This window comes from Ciconia boyciana, chromosome 19 (genome assembly GCF_034638445.1).
Source record: "Ciconia boyciana chromosome 19, ASM3463844v1, whole genome shotgun sequence".
In the NCBI taxonomy this organism is placed as follows: Eukaryota; Metazoa; Chordata; class Aves; order Ciconiiformes; family Ciconiidae; genus Ciconia; species Ciconia boyciana.
The window spans coordinates 8,952,194-8,969,387 of record NC_132952.1 but is presented as its reverse complement, the minus strand read 5'-3'; the positions used below and the strand labels follow the sequence as shown (position 1 = coordinate 8,969,387).

The 17,194-nt window shown below is 59.0% G+C and overlaps 1 protein-coding gene across 2 annotated transcripts in view; it reads right to left on the bottom strand.

Annotated features, from left to right (window-relative positions):
• The window catches only part of AJAP1 (adherens junctions associated protein 1), a 41,168-nt gene extending 25,046 nt beyond the window's left edge, over positions 1-16,122 (bottom strand). For both annotated transcript variants that reach the window (XM_072884024.1, XM_072884025.1), the window contains exon 1: positions 15,984-16,122. In XM_072884024.1, coding sequence (XP_072740125.1) covers positions 15,984-16,012 — 29 coding nt within the window. In that variant the 5' untranslated portion in view covers positions 16,013-16,122. The remainder of the gene's footprint in view (positions 1-15,983) is intronic.
• Positions 16,123-17,194: the final 1,072 nt, after the last annotated feature.

The following is a 17,194-nucleotide window of genomic DNA, read 5'->3' as shown; positions in this document are numbered from 1 at the left end:
TTTGCAACAACAGATAAGAGCAAGTGTCCTTCAGAATAAATAGCAGTGTGTAGGAGTTGCCGTTGTCTAGGCAACGCAGCGCGATGTGCTCAGCGCGGCGGCGGCAGGGATGCGGGGATGCGGCAGCGTGTGGCGGGGCCGGCGGCACCAGGGGCCCTGGGCTCCGCTGCAGGACCACCCGTTCCTCCCCCTGCCACCCCTCCCGCTCCCCCGGCCCCACTCGAGCACCCTGCCAAAGCCGGCGGCGAGAGAGACGTGGCCCAAGGGCAGCCCAGGGCGCGGGGACACGTCCAGCCCGGAGGTCCCGCTACCTTGCGTTTGCTCCAAAAAACCCCGAGCCGTCCCACGAAAGCCCGCTGCTCCCGCCGTGCCCCCCCGGGGAGTCCCCGTGCCTCTGCCTCCCCATCGCCGCACCGGGCAGGAGAGCGTCCGCTCGCCTCTCGGGAGGCACGAGCAGAAAGTCACCGCTGCTGGGAGGACGTTTGAGCTTTGCTGAGACATCAAATGGCACAAACCCTCCTCCAGCTGCACAAGCTGCATCCCACCGGCTGGAAAGCAGAGGCAAGAGGAACCTTCGCTGCTCTCAGTGCATGGAATAACTCACCAACTTGCACTCAAAGGGGGGGTTCCTGTCGTAGGGAAGGGGACAAATCGGTCGGCCGTGCACGTAGCACCCGTCTGCCTCAGTCTGGGGGCACGGACCCAGCCCCGGCTGGGGTTCCGTGGTGGGCTGAGGGATGCACGAGGCAGGGCCTCGATTACGCTGCTCGCTGAACGCTCTGCAAGTCAGGATTTTGATTATTCATGACCACCCCCATAAACACACACAACTTTTTTTTTCCATTGCAAAGAGACATGGGGAGTGTGGGCAATTTTCATGGTATTTCTTTTGCCATCTTGGAGGTGAATGGGAACATTATCCCAAAGTACTTCTCAAACTCAAGGAAAAAATTCAACAAAACTCTGAAATTGGGTTAAAAAAGGAAACGAGCAGCGGGGATATTTGAGAAGGTGAAATCCCTTCTTCGCCCTCCTCATCCGAAGCCTTTGCTCCTGTGAACCATAAATCCGCTCCCGCGGCTTAATGGATGGAGAGGCGGCCGTATTCTCACACAGTAAGGGAAACTGCTACAAATATTTACCTGCACTTCACGAGAAGTACAAAAGCAGATTTCCAGGAAACTACTCAGATAATTACAGGGATCATGCACGTTAAGCGCTCCAGGGTTGCTTTGCTGAGCCCAACCAATCTGTTTTAAAGGCGATGGAGTTACGGGTGGTGAAGGTGTTTCAGACGGAGCCATCGCAGCCCTCCCACCGTACACGACACGTTTCAGAATTCTCCCCAGTATGAAAATCCCTTCTCAAATCCTTTCAGATGCAGCTGTTTGCTTTGAAGAGGAGGAAAGTTGGCACTTAAGAGAGAGATTAATTTTGAGGAGGCCGGAGGACGCGAGCTCGCCGCACTCTTCACTGGCTGGGAAGAGGCTGCCAGGGCGCTTTCGTGTCTGGGGCTGGCGCGGTGATGCTGCCCGGCTCCTCCGGTCTCACCGTCCCCACGGGCAGCAGCAACGTGGCTCTTGCCACCAGCCCTGCGTGCCTTCAGCTCCTTCTCCACCGGGAAAGCCGGGACGACCGAATCCCTCCCACCCTGATGAAGCTTCGTGTACAGCCAGAAGACCCCGAGCATTTTGAGGAACACGCACAAGCAAGAGAAATGCTTCGGTAATTCCTGATCTCGGATTGCTGCAGAGCTGAAAATGCAAGATTATCTCTGTCCTGGGATACACGTGAAGCAGCGGCCTGGGAAAGGCAGCCCCCGGCCCCCCTCGACCCACATCCCAGCTGTGAACCCGAATCCGCTGCCCCTCGGGCATCAGCCGGGCCCATCGCCCCAGGGCTGCTGCTTCGCAGCCACAGCCCCTGCAACGCCGCTGCTGCTCTGAAGCACGTGCACGGGCTACGCAGGCACGGAGCACTGCTTGCATCAGCTACGCGATGTCTCCAGATCAATGAGGAGCATTGAGGGTTGCTTAGTGCTTTTGAAACAATGGAGCTCCATGCACTGGCAGCGCAGTACAGTATGGAAGTTGGACAGAAATCCGTAGGAAAAACAGTGCACAGGCAAAAGATGAGAGCAGTCAGGACAAATGGAGGAAACCCCCCCCTCTGCCACCCTCCACGCACGTTATTTTGCATTTCTAGCCACAGAGGCAGCCAGCGTGAGCACCCCCAGAGCAGAGGTGGCTGTGGGAGCACAGGGGCCAGCAGCACGATGGGAGCGAGACCCCCCCGAGCCCAGGGCTGGCAGCACCCCCGTGCCGGTCCTCGGCTAGGTGCCACCTCATCCTTGCGCCAGGCTACTTCTCCTACCCACTCTGCCATGCCCCAGCGAGAGCCAGAGCTTCCAGAGAAGCTGCCGCTTCGCTGCAATGCCTGGGTTTTTAATTTGCGCAGCTCTGAAGGCTGCAAAGCCCAGCGCCGCTTCGGGATGCTGCCTTGGAAATCGGCCGCTGCCACTTGCACACATGCAGGAAGGGAAAGCAGGAACAGCCAGCACGGCCGATGCACGAGAGGAGGTGCACGGCGCGGGAGGGAAACGCCTCTGCCCCGGTCCCAGGGACCCTTGGAGGACGGTGGCACCACCGGCGAGCCCCAATGCTGCGGGCAGGACATGGGTTAATCCAGCGGCTGCAAAACCAGGCGACCGCTGAGCACCCAGAAATCCCCGAGTTTGGTAATCCGTCTGAGCAATTAACTGGGATCATGGGCACCGAGTGGCTCTGACAAACTGCAAAACACAACCTGTCAGCAGCTTGCAAGCCGTTTCCACATAAGCCATTTCCCCAGCGCCTGAAAAGGCTCGCTCGAGTGTGACTCCCAGGGCAGCGCCGGCGAGAGGTGCCTATTTGCGTCCCTTACATAAGGTACTTGTTTGCTCTCCAACACCGGCCCCTTTCTCCCCTGACTGTGGAGACACTTCACAGGCAGCATTAAATGCAGAATAGGCTGATTTTTAATGCAGAATTATACAAATGGAGCCATTCTTCCATTTCATGCCTCCTGTTAGGTAATCTATTGGTATTGCACAGGGAATCAAGGTTATGTCCTTGTTGGGATGATTTACGAACTCTGAGCATTTCATATCTCCAAACACCAAGCAAGACAGAGACAAAAATATTCTGGCAAAAGCCTGGAGCATGAGCGGGAGCCGTGGCCGGAGGGACGGGGCGATGTCTGCTCGTCCCAGGCAAGACACGGCAGGAAAGCGGGCGCCATGCTCTAGGAGAAGCATCCTTGGCAGCGCGGCTGCGTGTCCTACAAAGGCGTTCGGGGCGTGACACGTTGTGAGAGTATTTGCAGGAACTCGCTGGCTGGAGAAAGAAGGAGGCCGCTGCATCTTGGCGGCATCTCAGCGGGCGACTTTCACGCTGGAGCAAGAGGAAGAGGGGAAAGTTTCAGCGTGGCAGATACTCGGCCCGCAATCGCGCGTCCTCGCCGAGGCGGGGACTGTAGACCCGGCGCCTGCCGCAGCTGCTCTCCTCTCCAGCCCCGCTTCCCTGTGTGACGATCCCTGCAGTGCAGCGACTGTCCTTTGTTGTGACACTCCCCGCCATCGCCATGGAAATAGAGCATCGCTGTTTCCCGCCAGGCCAGAACGGGACCGGCCTCGCCGGGGCTGGGAGGAAGGACGCAGCGCGTTGCCGCGCGAGGGCGGCACGGACAGGTGCCGAAAGGCACGCGGTGAGTTACGCCGTGAGATCAGCCGGAGACCCCGCGGACCACCCCAGCGGGGCACCCAGCACAGCACCCACCGCACCCCGCCCCGCTCCCCTGGGCACCAGCAGCAGAGGCGCGGGACCGCGGGCACCGCCGACCCGAGCACCTCTCTCCTAAGCGATGTTTTGCTCCGAAACGAGTCGCTCTGAACCCAGACCCAATGGGAACTGGGAACTTACTATTCACTGCGCCGTCTGCAGCCACGACTTCTACCAAGATAATTACAAATTTGAGAAAACATGGCTGCCAAGCTCTTTAAAGCCAGGAGTGGGAATTAGGGCACAAAAGCTGACACACAGTAGCACTAGGTAAATTAAATGTGCCACATCACTACCTATCTATATTACAGAACTGAGCTTCAGGATTACCTACTAATAAAAGTGATATTTGAAACAAGTCCTAAGTTCCTCTGCTCTCCCCCTTCTCCCCACAAGTAATTAAACCTGCACCGCTTCCCGCAGCGGAAGGGATGGGAGTTATCACGGCGGGAAATCAGCAGAGGGTGAAATAGGCTGAATTCTCACCACCACGCTTTCGCAGCCAGGCAGACGGCGCCCATTTCCCCCGGAAAACGGGGCGGAAAGGGGTCAGCCGGAGCTGGGGAGCAGGGGGTCCTCCCCAGGACAGGAACGGCGAGACAGCGGCAGCCGGATCCGTCCCTGCCTGCGCTTGGGGAGCCGCGTCCCGCGGAGGAGAGGGGGGCATTGGGGCTCGCCGGTGGTGCCACCGTCCTCCAAGGGTCCCTGGGACCGGGGCAGAGGCGTTTCCCTCCCGCGCCGTGCACCTCCTCTCGTGCATCGGCCGTGCTGGCTGTTCCTGCTTTCCCTTCCTGCATGCGTGCAAGTGGCAGCGGCCGATTTCCAAGGCAGCATCCCGAAGCGGCGCTGGGCTTCGCAGCCTTCAGAGCTGCGCAAATTAAAAACCCTCCGCGGCGGAGGGGAGCCGCTCGCGCGCGGCTTTTCTGCCTCTGTCTTGAGCTCGCCCAGCTGCAAATAAACAATTTTAACATTTGAATAGCCGCGAGTGCGGAAGGCATAATTAATACCCAGCGGTACCGACAATATGCTGATGCGGTAGGCGCAGACCCTGCCAAGGCTGTCAGAGAGCAGATCTGGCGCAGCGGTGCCGCGGCCCTGGTTGCTCCCTCCTTCGGGTCCCGTCCTTCGCCGGAGGCAGAGAAAGGGCAAAGCCCCAAGCACCAGCCCAGGGCTCGTGCTGGAGCCCACCGGCGCAGGACCCCACCGCTGCATCCCACGCCGTAAGAAGCGGCACGGGCTTGCAGAGCAATGCGGGAAAGAGAAAAAAAGGGGAAAACTGAGAAAACAGGCGCACGTGGCATTGCTGCAAAGGCAAAAGCAGGGTTGCTCCACGGCGGCCATGTGCCTGGTCGCTGCCAAAGCCGAGCCAAACTTCAACCCTGGGTTTTAAGTTCATTTCCCATTTTTAAACATTTAAAGGGATGCCAACAGGACTAAGGGGTGCTCGGTGCCCACAGCCAGCCTGAGGAGGAGTGCAAGGGCTCAGCTAACGCAGCGAGCCGGTGAACGTTGTCCAAGATTGCCAGCCTAGTTCGACTTGCTCTAAAGCGGACGCAGCATCTGCTGTAGAGTATTTTCCCCGGTCCTGCGGGATTATTTCAGATAGGATTTGAAAAGCGCCAGGGGTGGGAAGCCCAGAAGTCGGCATGCACCTTCAGACGGAGAAACATCTTCAGCAAATTTCTGTGCAAAACCGGAGCTCGGTGATTCACCCGCCGCTGCTCCGGCAGAAGGAGCTCCAGGCGCAGTCTGGCTCCCCCAGGAAGACCCAGCGGGCTGCGGTTTCATCTGCCAGACGTCGCAAGGCAGGGCCTGGGCACGTCGCCCCGAGCCGCCCGCGCTGCCTGCCCGCGTGCTGCAGGCGGGGGACGGCGGCCACGCTGCCTCCCGCCCCAGCCGGGCGACAAACCGCCCCGAGCATTTGCCGGAGGGGACGGCTCAGCTGCAGGCTCGGCCCCTGCGGCCCGGGGTACGGCTAGAGCATCCCCTCCGGCGGGCACGGCGCGGCCACCGCTTCCCCCGCCGCCGCTCTGCACGCTGCCAGCGCCCGGCCAACCCAGCCGGCAAACACTGCGCGCATTTAGCGTGGCAGGGCCGGACAGTGGGGCATTTCATCACACGTCGGAAATAACACTCGGCTTTTGTCTCGCCGAATAAAGGGGGTTTGTGAGCGCTGGCTTTCCAGCCCAAACCTGCACCTGTCGCCGACTTATCGCACTCATCCCCCCCGAATTTTGCACCAGCGCCGGGGATCAGGAGGCAGCAAGAGCTTCAGTTCAGACACAACTTGCTGGGAAGTTTCTCTCAGATTTCCAAATCCACCAAAAATCTTGGTGAAGAGTCACAGCCTCGAGCTCCGTTCTTGGTGATATTAAAAAAATCCCATAAACCTAAAGAAATCAGGGGTTTTCCCCCTTGTTTTAGCTTCTATCTAAACTGCCTCGTGTATTCCTGTGTATCAGACCTAGCTCTGGTAGGAACCGAAGTATGCCGTAACAGCAGCGCATCTCACGTTAACTGGATCGAAGACGGAGCCGGTACTGCGGGGCTGCATCGCTGCTCCATCGGAGCGAGAGCAAGACACCAGCACGGCAAGATGGGGAGCAAAAGGTACTTCTGCTCAGTGCTGTAATGCGAATAAGCACAGGAGGGGCTGAAAAAGCGAGAGGACCCTTTCAGAAGGGGACCCCACCTGAAGACTCGCAGGGAGCCGGCACACAGCCGGTTTGAAGGAGGCAGGGCAGGGCAGGGAGACGTGGCAAGGCTTGCACCACAACATCAATTCCTGGTCTTTACTTGCTAACAGCTACCCAGGAGGTCTCCGGGCGTGCGGGACCACGCTGCCCTCTCCCATCACCACCACGAGAGCGGAGAACACCTTCCCCTTCTACTAAACATATTTAAAAACCGGTGCGGCTGAAGGGAAGGGACTGCGACATATGTATGAGAGCACTAAACTCGGGAGCTTAGAGATCATCCCTAATGCTGTCCAGAGTAAATAAGGATGGCGGATCGGTTTAGCAGCTCCCTGATGCAGCTGCGGGCTCACGGAGGAAGGTGCGCTTCCTCCGAAGCCACAAATGAAGGTGAATTCTCTTCCTTTGCCACACGTCTACCCCCTGTATAATCAACCTGTGGACAAAGCCCGGCTCCTGCAGGACCATCAGGCCTCTTCCTCTGCCAAAACGACCACGTCAGGGTGTACGTGGTGATGCAAAGCCCGAGCGCTGCGGGACGGGACGGCGGGAGAGGGGCTCTCCCTGCCAGGAGCCGAGCAGACGAATGCCAGGATTGCAATAATCCTGCCAGATCCCAGGCTGTAAGGAGCCTTACAAGGGGTTTTCCTCCTCTGAAGCCCATATCCACGAGGGCATGGTGATTTCAAGAGACAGCGACTATTTCAACCCAGCCCTCTGGCTCTGAAGGGACCCGCAGAGAAGACGACCATGGTACAAGTACTGCTTACACCGCCCTTTAACACCACCGCTTCGCTGGTAAATAAACCGAGCGCTTATCTTATTTTCTAAATTAACGTGCTCAAGCGTGTCATTACAACGTACGCAGGAAACGCTTTGATCTAAAAAAAATAAGATAAGTTAGCTCAGTAGGTATAAAGTAGCAGCTTAATGAGCTTTAAAATAAAACAATTAAAATATGTTCATTGCATTGTTGTAACACAATGCGGCTTCGCAGGAGCCGCACATCAGAGTCCACCGCTCTGCCCACCGAGATATCCGCATCAATGGGAAATACTACCACTGTGGAAAATACCCAAGGAGAAAATATCTTCCAACGGGATTTTTAATGACGATCTCCCAAAGAGCTCCACTTTCCCAGGAGTGAAGACAAGCATTGACCCCGCTGGAAACGCCCGGATGACCGGCACAGGGCCCAGCCATCCCTTCCCACGGCGAGGGATGGACGTCCGCACGGGGCTGCACGGTCCCCTGGGAAATCCAACTGACTGCGGTCTTAACTCCGGCACCGTGGTCTCCTACGAGAGCTGCTCGCGATTCACACCAGAGTAACCGAGATCCAAACTTTCTCCTGGGAAGTCCCCGGCAGCCCAGGGATGCACAGCCTGCCCTGAAACCTCAGCAGCCATACATGGGAACGAGCACAGGGAAAGCGTAAAGAATTTCAAAAGATCCAGTAACTCTTACAGAAATGGAGAAGATGAGAGAAATAAAGCCTCTAAAAGCAGACAGATAGACAGATGGCTTTTATGGAGCAAGAAATAGAATAAAAAAAAAAAAAAGCAGCAGCAGAGCACTCTTTGAAGGTGTGAAACATCAATAGGAAAGCCTGGAGAAAGCAAAGGCACGAGAGCTGGGGCGCGAGGGAGGGGAGCACAGAGCAGGGCATCGCATGGCCCAGCCGAGGCTCCAGTGCGGTGCTGGGGAGCTCCCGGACCCCGCGGTCCCGCTCCCAAGCCCGGGACCAGGGCTCTGCCCAGCCCTGCGGCGGGGACATCCCGCTGCTGGAGAAGGCTCACGGCTTGACACGCTTCATGGAGAAAAGAGAACGGCCCAAAAAGATGGAGAAAAAGCCAAACCAAAATAGAAAGCGAAGGCAGCAGGGATGAAATCCCAGGCAAAGACTCTTGATCCTTTCATACAGAGGTTTAAATCCCCTTTTAGCACCGAACAATTTCTTTTCCACGGAGAAGCCCATGCCGTTCTCCCTGCCGTGGCCACCTCATCACGCGCGCGGCATCCGGGCAGCTCGCAGGCTCTCCCGCTCCGGCAGCCGCAGAAACGAAATCCTGCGGGATCAAGGTGAACGTGAGTCACCAGAGGCACTCTGAGCGCCTAGAAAACACTGTGCTGTTTGTGGGCACACACCCTCCGGAGCCTAATTGCCAGTGAGTCAGATATCGCTGTGCTTTGCATCTCATTAAAAAAAAAATCCCCTTTGGAGGAGTGATTAAACTTTTCAGAGCGTTATCTCCAAAGGAGAGATAGAGGTCTCTGCCAGGCAGATTGGTGGCAACGGGAGACCTCCTGCATCCCTTGCTGCTTTTCGCAAACCTCTGTAATTCATTGCATCTCCCACGGTATCTCGGCTTCTTGCAAACCCCCCCCCCGCGCCGGGTCCACGTGCCAGCAGCCTCGCGCTGCGCAGGTCCGGATCTCCGGAAGGACGAAAGGGAAGAACATGGACTCTATCCCTTCCCACCGGACACCTGAGCAGAACATCCCCAAGGAAATGCCCGTAAGAAACGTTTCCATCCTCATCCGTAAAAATTAGCAAAATTGATTTTGCCAGAGAATATGTCACTTTGATGGGAACACAGAATAAGTCCTGAATATTTCACATCAGAGGATGCTAAAGGAGTAGAGAGCCTCTTACGAAGCCAAGAAACGAGAAGATGAGTAACTCAACCTCATCCTTCCCAGAGAAAACTTAATAAGAAAACCCATGAAAGGCAACTACTTGTAGAAAATGGGTTTATTCTTCTCGGGAGCTCTTTCTAAAATAGTGCTTGCCAGCATCTGAAATGGCAACGCTTCCCTGTGTAACGCCCAGCCGCTGCGGGCTCAGCCGAGCTTCGGCTTCTGCCAGGAAGAGGCAGAGCCCGACCGTGCTCCCGGCAGGAAGCGTGGCCACGGCTCCCAGCATTAATCACCCACGTTTCGGTGGGTACTTAAGTGGATGTCCTAATCCATGTCAATTAACTGACGCTTCATTACTCGAGTCCTGCAGATGAGGTGGAGATGCTATCGCAAGCAGCGGGAGCAGGGCTGGGGTCATGCACGGGACTCTGGCAATTAGAGGAACGCGTCCCCGAGGAAGCCGCACGTGCGGCGGGCTCGGCTCGCCGGGCAGGCAAATCCCAGGGCGGGGGGACCCGGGCTCCCCCCGTCTTTAACCTGAACGGCACACAGTCAAGTGGCAACATCAATTAGCGCCGTTTGCTCTTAACGGAGCCTCAAATGCTGTCTGCTGAGCAACAAGCCCTCAGCCCTCCCACACTGAGCCACAAAAGCTTTACGCAGTTACTAAGCCAGCATTACGCAGCCACATCTCCTATTTATAGGGCCATAAACCATGGCTGGAGCAGTATCACAAGGAGATTCTCCTGAGCATCCCGGGATGCTGCAGAGAGGGAGGCATGGCCAAAGCCCCTTATGGATGGGGGCAACTGATCCCTGCGAGGTCACAGCTAAACTCCACAAAACCGCTTTCCCGCACAGAACAGTGCAGTCCCCTGCACGGCATGTGCGGCTCTGCCGGTGTCCCGAGGCACACGGTCACCCCTCGCCACGGGTCCCTGCTCCAGCGTGTCCCCAGCCCCTCGCTTCTCTCGCGTTAGGGCACGTGCGCTATGGCAAGCTCCGGTTTTTCCACCTCAAGGGTCCAGGCTTGTTTTTCTCTTGCAGGAAGCATGTCACCGCTCCCACACTACGTGTTGTTCTTGAAGCAGCTTTTACTCAGCCTTTATTTGGAAGCCAGCGGCGTTTGCAGTGCTTGCACCCCAGCCAGGCAGAGGAAAGCTTCACCGCTCCCACCTCACCACTTTGCAACAGCCAAGCCTCATCCCACGGCCAGCTTCGCCCAGTGCTAAGAGCAGATTGGCAGCCGAGGCTCTGCCTCTCCTCACTGCCAGCCATCTTCTTCATTAGGAACCGGCGAGCTGCTTTCGTTACCCGCTCCAGACAGGGCTTCCCGCGAAATGCAGCACCAGGGAACGGCTTTTGCTCCCCGCAGCTCCGTGCAGCATTGGGCAAGCCGGACACTGCTGGAGTGCACCGGCAGCATCGCCTGTCGGGATGCACCAGCAGCCACCAGCAGAACAGACACAGCATTGCTGGGGATGCAACAACGCTTCCAGAAAAGCAGAGCTGCTGAGAAAGACCTTCAGAGCAAATTTAAACAAAAATCATCACATGTTAAAGTACATCTTCTGCCTACACATCATTTCCAAGTCACAATGAGACATTTTGCAGAGCAGAGTTGAAAATGAACACTTTATGAATGATGAGCTTTTTTTTTTTTTTTTAAAGTCGTTTTAATTTCTCCAGGACAGCCAGCAAAGGTGGAGGGCTGGGAAGCCTCTGCCGCTGAACTTTGGTGGAGCACTGGCCCAAAGGTGGTCAGTGGTCTCGGACAGAAAACCAGAGCCAGGCTCAAAGGCTGCGCTGGGGTTGTCCAACCTGCTGCTCTGCCGGGAAGGTCCTTGGGCGAGTCCCCGGCGGGTGCTTCGGCCTCCTGTCCCAGGGCGCTCAGCGCTCGCTGACCCTGTCCCTGCTTATTTCCATGCAACTGCTCATCCATCCCCAGCCAAGCCGGATTTCTTTTCCTTTTATCGCTGTTGCATGGTACCAGAAAGGCTGAATCACTCGGCACTGACGAGAGGACGCATCCTCCTGCACTTGGGGTTACCGCTGCACGTCTCCATCTCGCTCCACGAGCATCGCACCAAGCAGCCCTGGCCCTGGGCGAGAGTTTGCCGCAGCATCGCCCAGCCCTGTTGCCCGCACCACGAGCAGTGCGGGTGCTTCACCTCCAGCTTGGGCACCCTGCACGAGAAGCACCAGAGAGAGACGAAGCCTCGCCAGAAACGCCCATCGGTCCCCGCTGCGTCCCCCGGCGTGGCTCCACGCAAAGGCATCCAACGCCACGCTGAAAGGCGGCTTTAGCCCGGCTTCTACTCGCAGAGCCGCTGAGGCCAGAGAAAGGAATTGATAAACCCAGAAAGCAGTAACAATTCAGCGGCAGACGAAACCTCATTTCACGAGGAATCCTCATAAAACCAAATTAATGTTGAAGGATGAAGGCAGGTAAACCTCCCACAGTTAAGTTCAGGCCACAGAGACTCAGTTTAAATCTCCCAGCAGTTCTGATTTAATCAATGCATTTCAAAGTGAAATTAGATGAAGTACATCTCCATCGCAGGAAATTATGTAAGCTATCAAAGTCTGTAGGTGCAGGTCCCGGTAAGAAGAGCCACAGGAAATATTCATATCAAGTCGAATTCCATTTTTAAGGAGGCAGTTCAGGTCCAGAGTTTTATGTTATTCCAGTGAAAAAATTCACTCTGATGAAAACCGCGTACCCAAGGCGAAGAAGGGCCAAGCGGCAGCTTCGGAAGCCTCCCCCAGAAAACCCACAGCGGCCGCCGGGTCGCTGGGCTTGGCCAGGAAACCCCCTCCCAGCAGTACCATCCAGTGCGGGTGGGACAGACGGACAGAAGGAAGGAAGGACAGAAAACCCCTTTGTTTTAAACGAGGGGGGTGAAAGCGCCAATGAGGCCGCTCCATCCTCCCCGCTGATCCTGCCCAAGACGCTTGGTCTTGAGGAGTTACCCTGCTAGAAGAGTTTTGGTCTCAAACCCAGACTCTGTTGGGCTTGAACTGCTGTAACCCACCTCCTCATCACCAGCCCTCAACGAGAATAATGGATACCGCAGCCCGGAGCGGAGCAGCCTGGCATGGGGGTCACAGCTCCGGCTCCTCCGGCTCAGCACATTGATTCCCGTAATCCTTCCTCCCAGTCCTTCTCCTATTAGCTATATTTAAAGGCTTAAGCGTGCATAGTTTTCCATAATGAACCTCAGACCTGTCGGAAGTCGTATGGATTATTCACACCCTACGGAGCTGTTGTGTGAAGCCGCTCTCGGCGCTCACCGCTGCCCTGTATACATACATATAGATACAAATGTAAATAAGCTGTGCTGGGAGACCTCGTGGATGAGGAAAGGTAGGAACAAGGTTATCGGGCCACTTGGAGAGCTGGTCTCTACCTCGCTGTGGCTCCCCTTGACAGGCTGGGCTTTGAAGGAGAATTAGCAGCTCCTTATTTTCAGCAGATGCCTGTTACATAAAGCAAACCCAAGCTGTGGCACTGCGATGCCTGGAGCAGACGGGCCGGCAGCTCGCACGTCCCATGTCCCGAAGGCAGGCAGCACGGCTGGCGACGTGGGGCAGCCCCGAAGCATCCAGAGCGAGCGGCAGCTCTGCGACCGCGGCAGCTCCCATCCGTCACCCTGCCAGAGACACCACAAAGGCAACGCGGCGGCGACGGCTCCGGCGTTATTACAACAATTATTCATGCTCTGGGGAAGAGGCTGCTAAAGACCAGCGCCACTCCCTTTGCCTCATCTGTGAAATTGCTGCCAGTTAGGAGGTACGAACTGCTGCATAAAAGCGCAGTTTATTCAAGCATTATTGTGGCTGTTAAGTATCATAGCCGGTGACACTAGATGAATTTCTGTGGCAATCAATTCACCTGGGAGCAGCCAGCTCAGCCCCTGCGTGGATGCGGGATGAGTAAGGACTCCTCAGTGGAGGCCATTAACTCCCACTGCTTACTGCTCTCATTACTTTCCAGACTGCAAGGCTTGCATCTTTGACGAGCGGCTGAATCTACATTTGACAGTGTGAACTCGATGAGTGAAATTCATGGAAAATGTTTGCTTTGGCAGTAACTACAAGGCCCATAAAGTTTCCTCAGTGCCAATGCGCAGGGATGTATGCTTTTAATGAGTTGTTTTATACAATCGGTGAGAAATTGCAAACAGTATTTTTACTCGTACTGCAAATCACTCTGGAGCTAAATGCTGTAAAAAGCGTGGCATGTTGTTTAAAATATGGTATTTGTAGCTATGGAAGCGAAGTCCTCAGCCCCAGCTAGAAGCCAGGCAGACGGCAGGCTGCAGAAAGCTGTCGTGCCCTCACAGGCAGGCACAGGCACTGACGCAGCCGTATGCACGCACACGTATGTCGGTGCACATTCAGGAGGCGACAGGGCAGCTGCCGTCCCCCCAGATAACAGACCTTTACCCTGCAGCACCCCTGCCTGCCGCGCTGCGAAGGGCAGAGCGGATCCGGAGCATCCCCGGGACCGCGCAGAGGCTTTAAGGGGTAAAGCCCTCAGAGCCGGGGAGCAGCAAGCTCCCCTTCACGAAAGCAAGGGCAGAACAATTCTGAGCGATGTGGGTTTGCAGGTCTTGTCCTCCTCAGCTTGAGAGCAAGGCTCACCTGCAAGGTCACGCAGCTGCCGCTGCCCCGGGGCGAAAGGAATCCGACTTGAAAGGAGCAGTAAGGTACCATCTCCCCGCAGCAGGCAGCAGCTCCAGGCAGAGACTGCGCGGGGTGAAACGGGCGCTGGAAAGGTCTACTGCTTCTCTTGCAGCTATTTTTCTAGCAGTCTTCAAGAAAACGAGGGGAAATGACATGGGAAATGTCAGAAATAAAGCCAGAAGCAATTAGAGTTAGAGAGAAGTGAGAGCAGCAGGCAAGGTTAGCAGTAAAGTTCTCTCTTATTAAAAATAAAACACAGAGGGACTGGAAGCTGATGAGCTGGTACAGAGGACAGCCTGGCGCTGAGGATCCAGGATACACAGCAAAGAAATTCGCAAGGCGAATCGAGGAGAGAAGCGACCGGAAGGCTCCTGTTTTCATTGCTAAACTCTTCACAAAAATAAAAAAAGCAGAGGGCATCCTCTGTTTCCAAGATTACAGTCGTCTTCTGCCGGCTCCAGCCTCGGGAAACAGCCCTCCAGCTCCACCGGGCTTTTCATCTGCCACGGAATAAATCCAAATGCGAGGCACCCTGAAAAACATCTCGGGTGCTTTCCCTAGGAGTAATTCCTAAGGTCACTACATCACCGCAGACTCCCTGGAGACCGTCCTTCCCACCACGCAGCAGCGCTCCCTCGGCAGACGGACGGACGTCTCCGGCAGCAGCGTGAAGGTGCTCGTGTGCCCGGGCCGTCAGGGCGCATCGGCCGGGGCAGGGGACGAGGCCGGGGGGCATCGGGACCTCACTTGCCACGTGCCTCTGGAATACACTGCACGGCACAGGCGAGCGTAAAACAAAAGCCGAGGGCCTCCGCCAGCTCCTCGGCGCAGACAAAACCTCAGTTCAAGTTTCACCCTCCAGGACTCCATCCAAAGCTCAGGCAGAAGGACAAAGCCTCCAGCGACTCCGAAGGGTGACGGACAAAGGCCCCTCGCATCACCCGCGGCCTGCCCGCGGCAGTCGGGGAGCCCTGCCCGCCTCCCCTCGCGCACCCCCAAAGCAGCAGCCATGTTCTGCCGGAGCGCAGGGGCGCGGGGAGCGCAGCGGACTGATGGGCTCCCGTAGTTGCTGCGTGGGGTAGGGCTGGCGGCGGGGCCACGTCCATCCGCTCACCCCGCAGCCATCCGGGGTGCCGAGTCCTGCTCCCCGGGGAGCGAGCTGCGGGAGCGGGGCCTCCCGCCGGGACCCCTCGCCTCGGGACCCCTCGCCGCAGCAGCGAGACCCTCCACGCAGCCGGAGAACACGACGACACGCGTGAACCGCTCTGGCGCTGGGCAGAGGGGAGCCTTGGGGCAGGGGTCACACGGATCACTCGCCGGCTCAGAACCGGGACTCTTTAAATACAAAATCGGGGGGGGGGGGGAGAGGAACAGAACACGAAACACACAGCAGCGTAGTTTTCCTTATGATCTCACTTGTTTAACAGGCTGCTGCTTCAAAGGTATTCCACCGAGACAGGCTCAAAACAGAGCGAGCCGGGTGTTCCTGCGGCTGCAGGGGCAGAGGGGCGAGCGCGGGCAGGGGCCGGGTGACTCGTGTGCTCCCGACACAGTACCACGGAAATAACAAGATTTGGGCTCAGATGACTTCGCAGCGGTAATGAAAATGCGTTACATAACACTTTGCCTCCGTCTCCTCTGCTTTGCAATTCTCGATTAATCTCCCCAACACATCCACCCGCCCGCCCGCCGCACCATGCCCCGGCCGCCCCCCCGACCCCTTCCCCCGACCGGCATCCGCCGGGGCGGCGGGGGCAGGGGGGGGAACGGACCCTTCCCGGCAGCGTGCGGGGAACAACAGGCGAAGGGCCACGGACCGCGGGTCTCCCCGGGCCGGGCGGCCGAGCGGGGCTGGGGGAGGCGGATGGGGGGAGCCCTGCCGCCGCGCCCGGAGCAGGGACCGGCCGCCTCTCCCGAGCGCTGGAAGCCGCCGCGCTGCGCCGGCTGCCCCCCATCCCGCCCCCCGCTCCGGGAAGTTCATTATTCAACTCCGCGAGCCGCTCCCCGAGCGCGGCCGGCGGCGAGGAGCGCGGCCGGCGGCGAGGAGCGCGGCCGGCGGCGAGAAGCGCGGCCGGCGGCGAGAAGCGCGGCCGGCGCTCGCTCCGCGGGGCTCCGCGGGGCCGCCGCGCCCCGGCCCTACCTGCTTCCCGGGAGCCGTCGCATCCACATCGTCACGTCTCCCGGCCCGCCCGTCCCGGCCCGGCGGGGCTCACCGCCTCAGCTCTCCATCCGGGCGCGCCGCCCCGCGCCCGCGGCGGCGCTCAGCGGCGGGGCAGGCGGCGGCCAGCGCGGCGGGCATGCCCGGGGGCCGGCGGGGTCGGCGCTCCGGCTGCCCCGGCCCCTCAGCGCCGGCGGGGCAGCTGCGCGCCCGCGGAGGCTGCGCGCCCCATGCGCGGCGGGGGAGGCGCGGGGCGGCCGGGCCCCTGCGGGCGCGGTGCGGCTGGGCTGGGCTGGGCTCGGCTGGGCTCGGCTCGGCGCGGCTGGGCTCGGCGCGCCCGCGTCTGTGCGCGCACCCGCGGGGCGGGGGCGGGGGGCCGCGGCTCGGGGAAGTTGCGGGGGGAGGAGGCGGGGGCGGAGCGCGGCCCCTCCGCTCCGCGGCCGCGGCGGGGCGGGGGCGGACCCGCCGCCGGAGCCCGGCGCCCGGAGCCGGAGGGGCCGGGCTGGGGCCGTGCGCGGCTCCGCCGGGCGCCGGAGCCCCCGCGGAGGCGGCGCGCAGGGTCCCGCCGGCGCAGCCCCGCGCCCCCGCGGGGGGAGAGACCCGCCGGGAGTCGGCCTTTCCCCCCCCCCGGGGGGACGCCGCGCCGGGCCAGCGACTTTCCCCTCGCCTGCGCACCGAGGCACCGACCCGCTCCTTCTCCCTGAATCTGGCGAATTCCCCCTGGCTGGCGGCTCCGGGGGAAGGCGAACTAACTCGCTCCGCCTGATTTGCATGCACCTGCTGAGCCCGAATGCCTGCTTAGATATGCGCGCATTTAGCAGGTCAGCGATTCGGGGCTGAGGTGTCACCGCGCTGATTCCCCGGCCCCCGAGGAGCCGGTGCCGCCAGCACGACCCGTCCCCGCGCTGAAGGCAGTTTCCTCCAGAGCACCGGGGAGGGGGAGGCATTTTTAACCCCTGCTTTGACAGCCCCGGGGTGCAGGCTGTGCGGGGCGGAGGGCTCCCGCCCGACCGGGGCGGCCCGGCCACAGGTGCGGGGACAGCGGGGACCCCTGGTCCCGCTGCCCGGAGGAGCGGGCCCGGCTGCAGCGTGCTCCGCCGGCTGTGCACAGGCTGGGCAGGGAGCTGTGCCCGCTGGCATCCTGCTCCCGACCAAACCCATCAAAGAGTTTCCACTCCTGATCCCGCGCATCT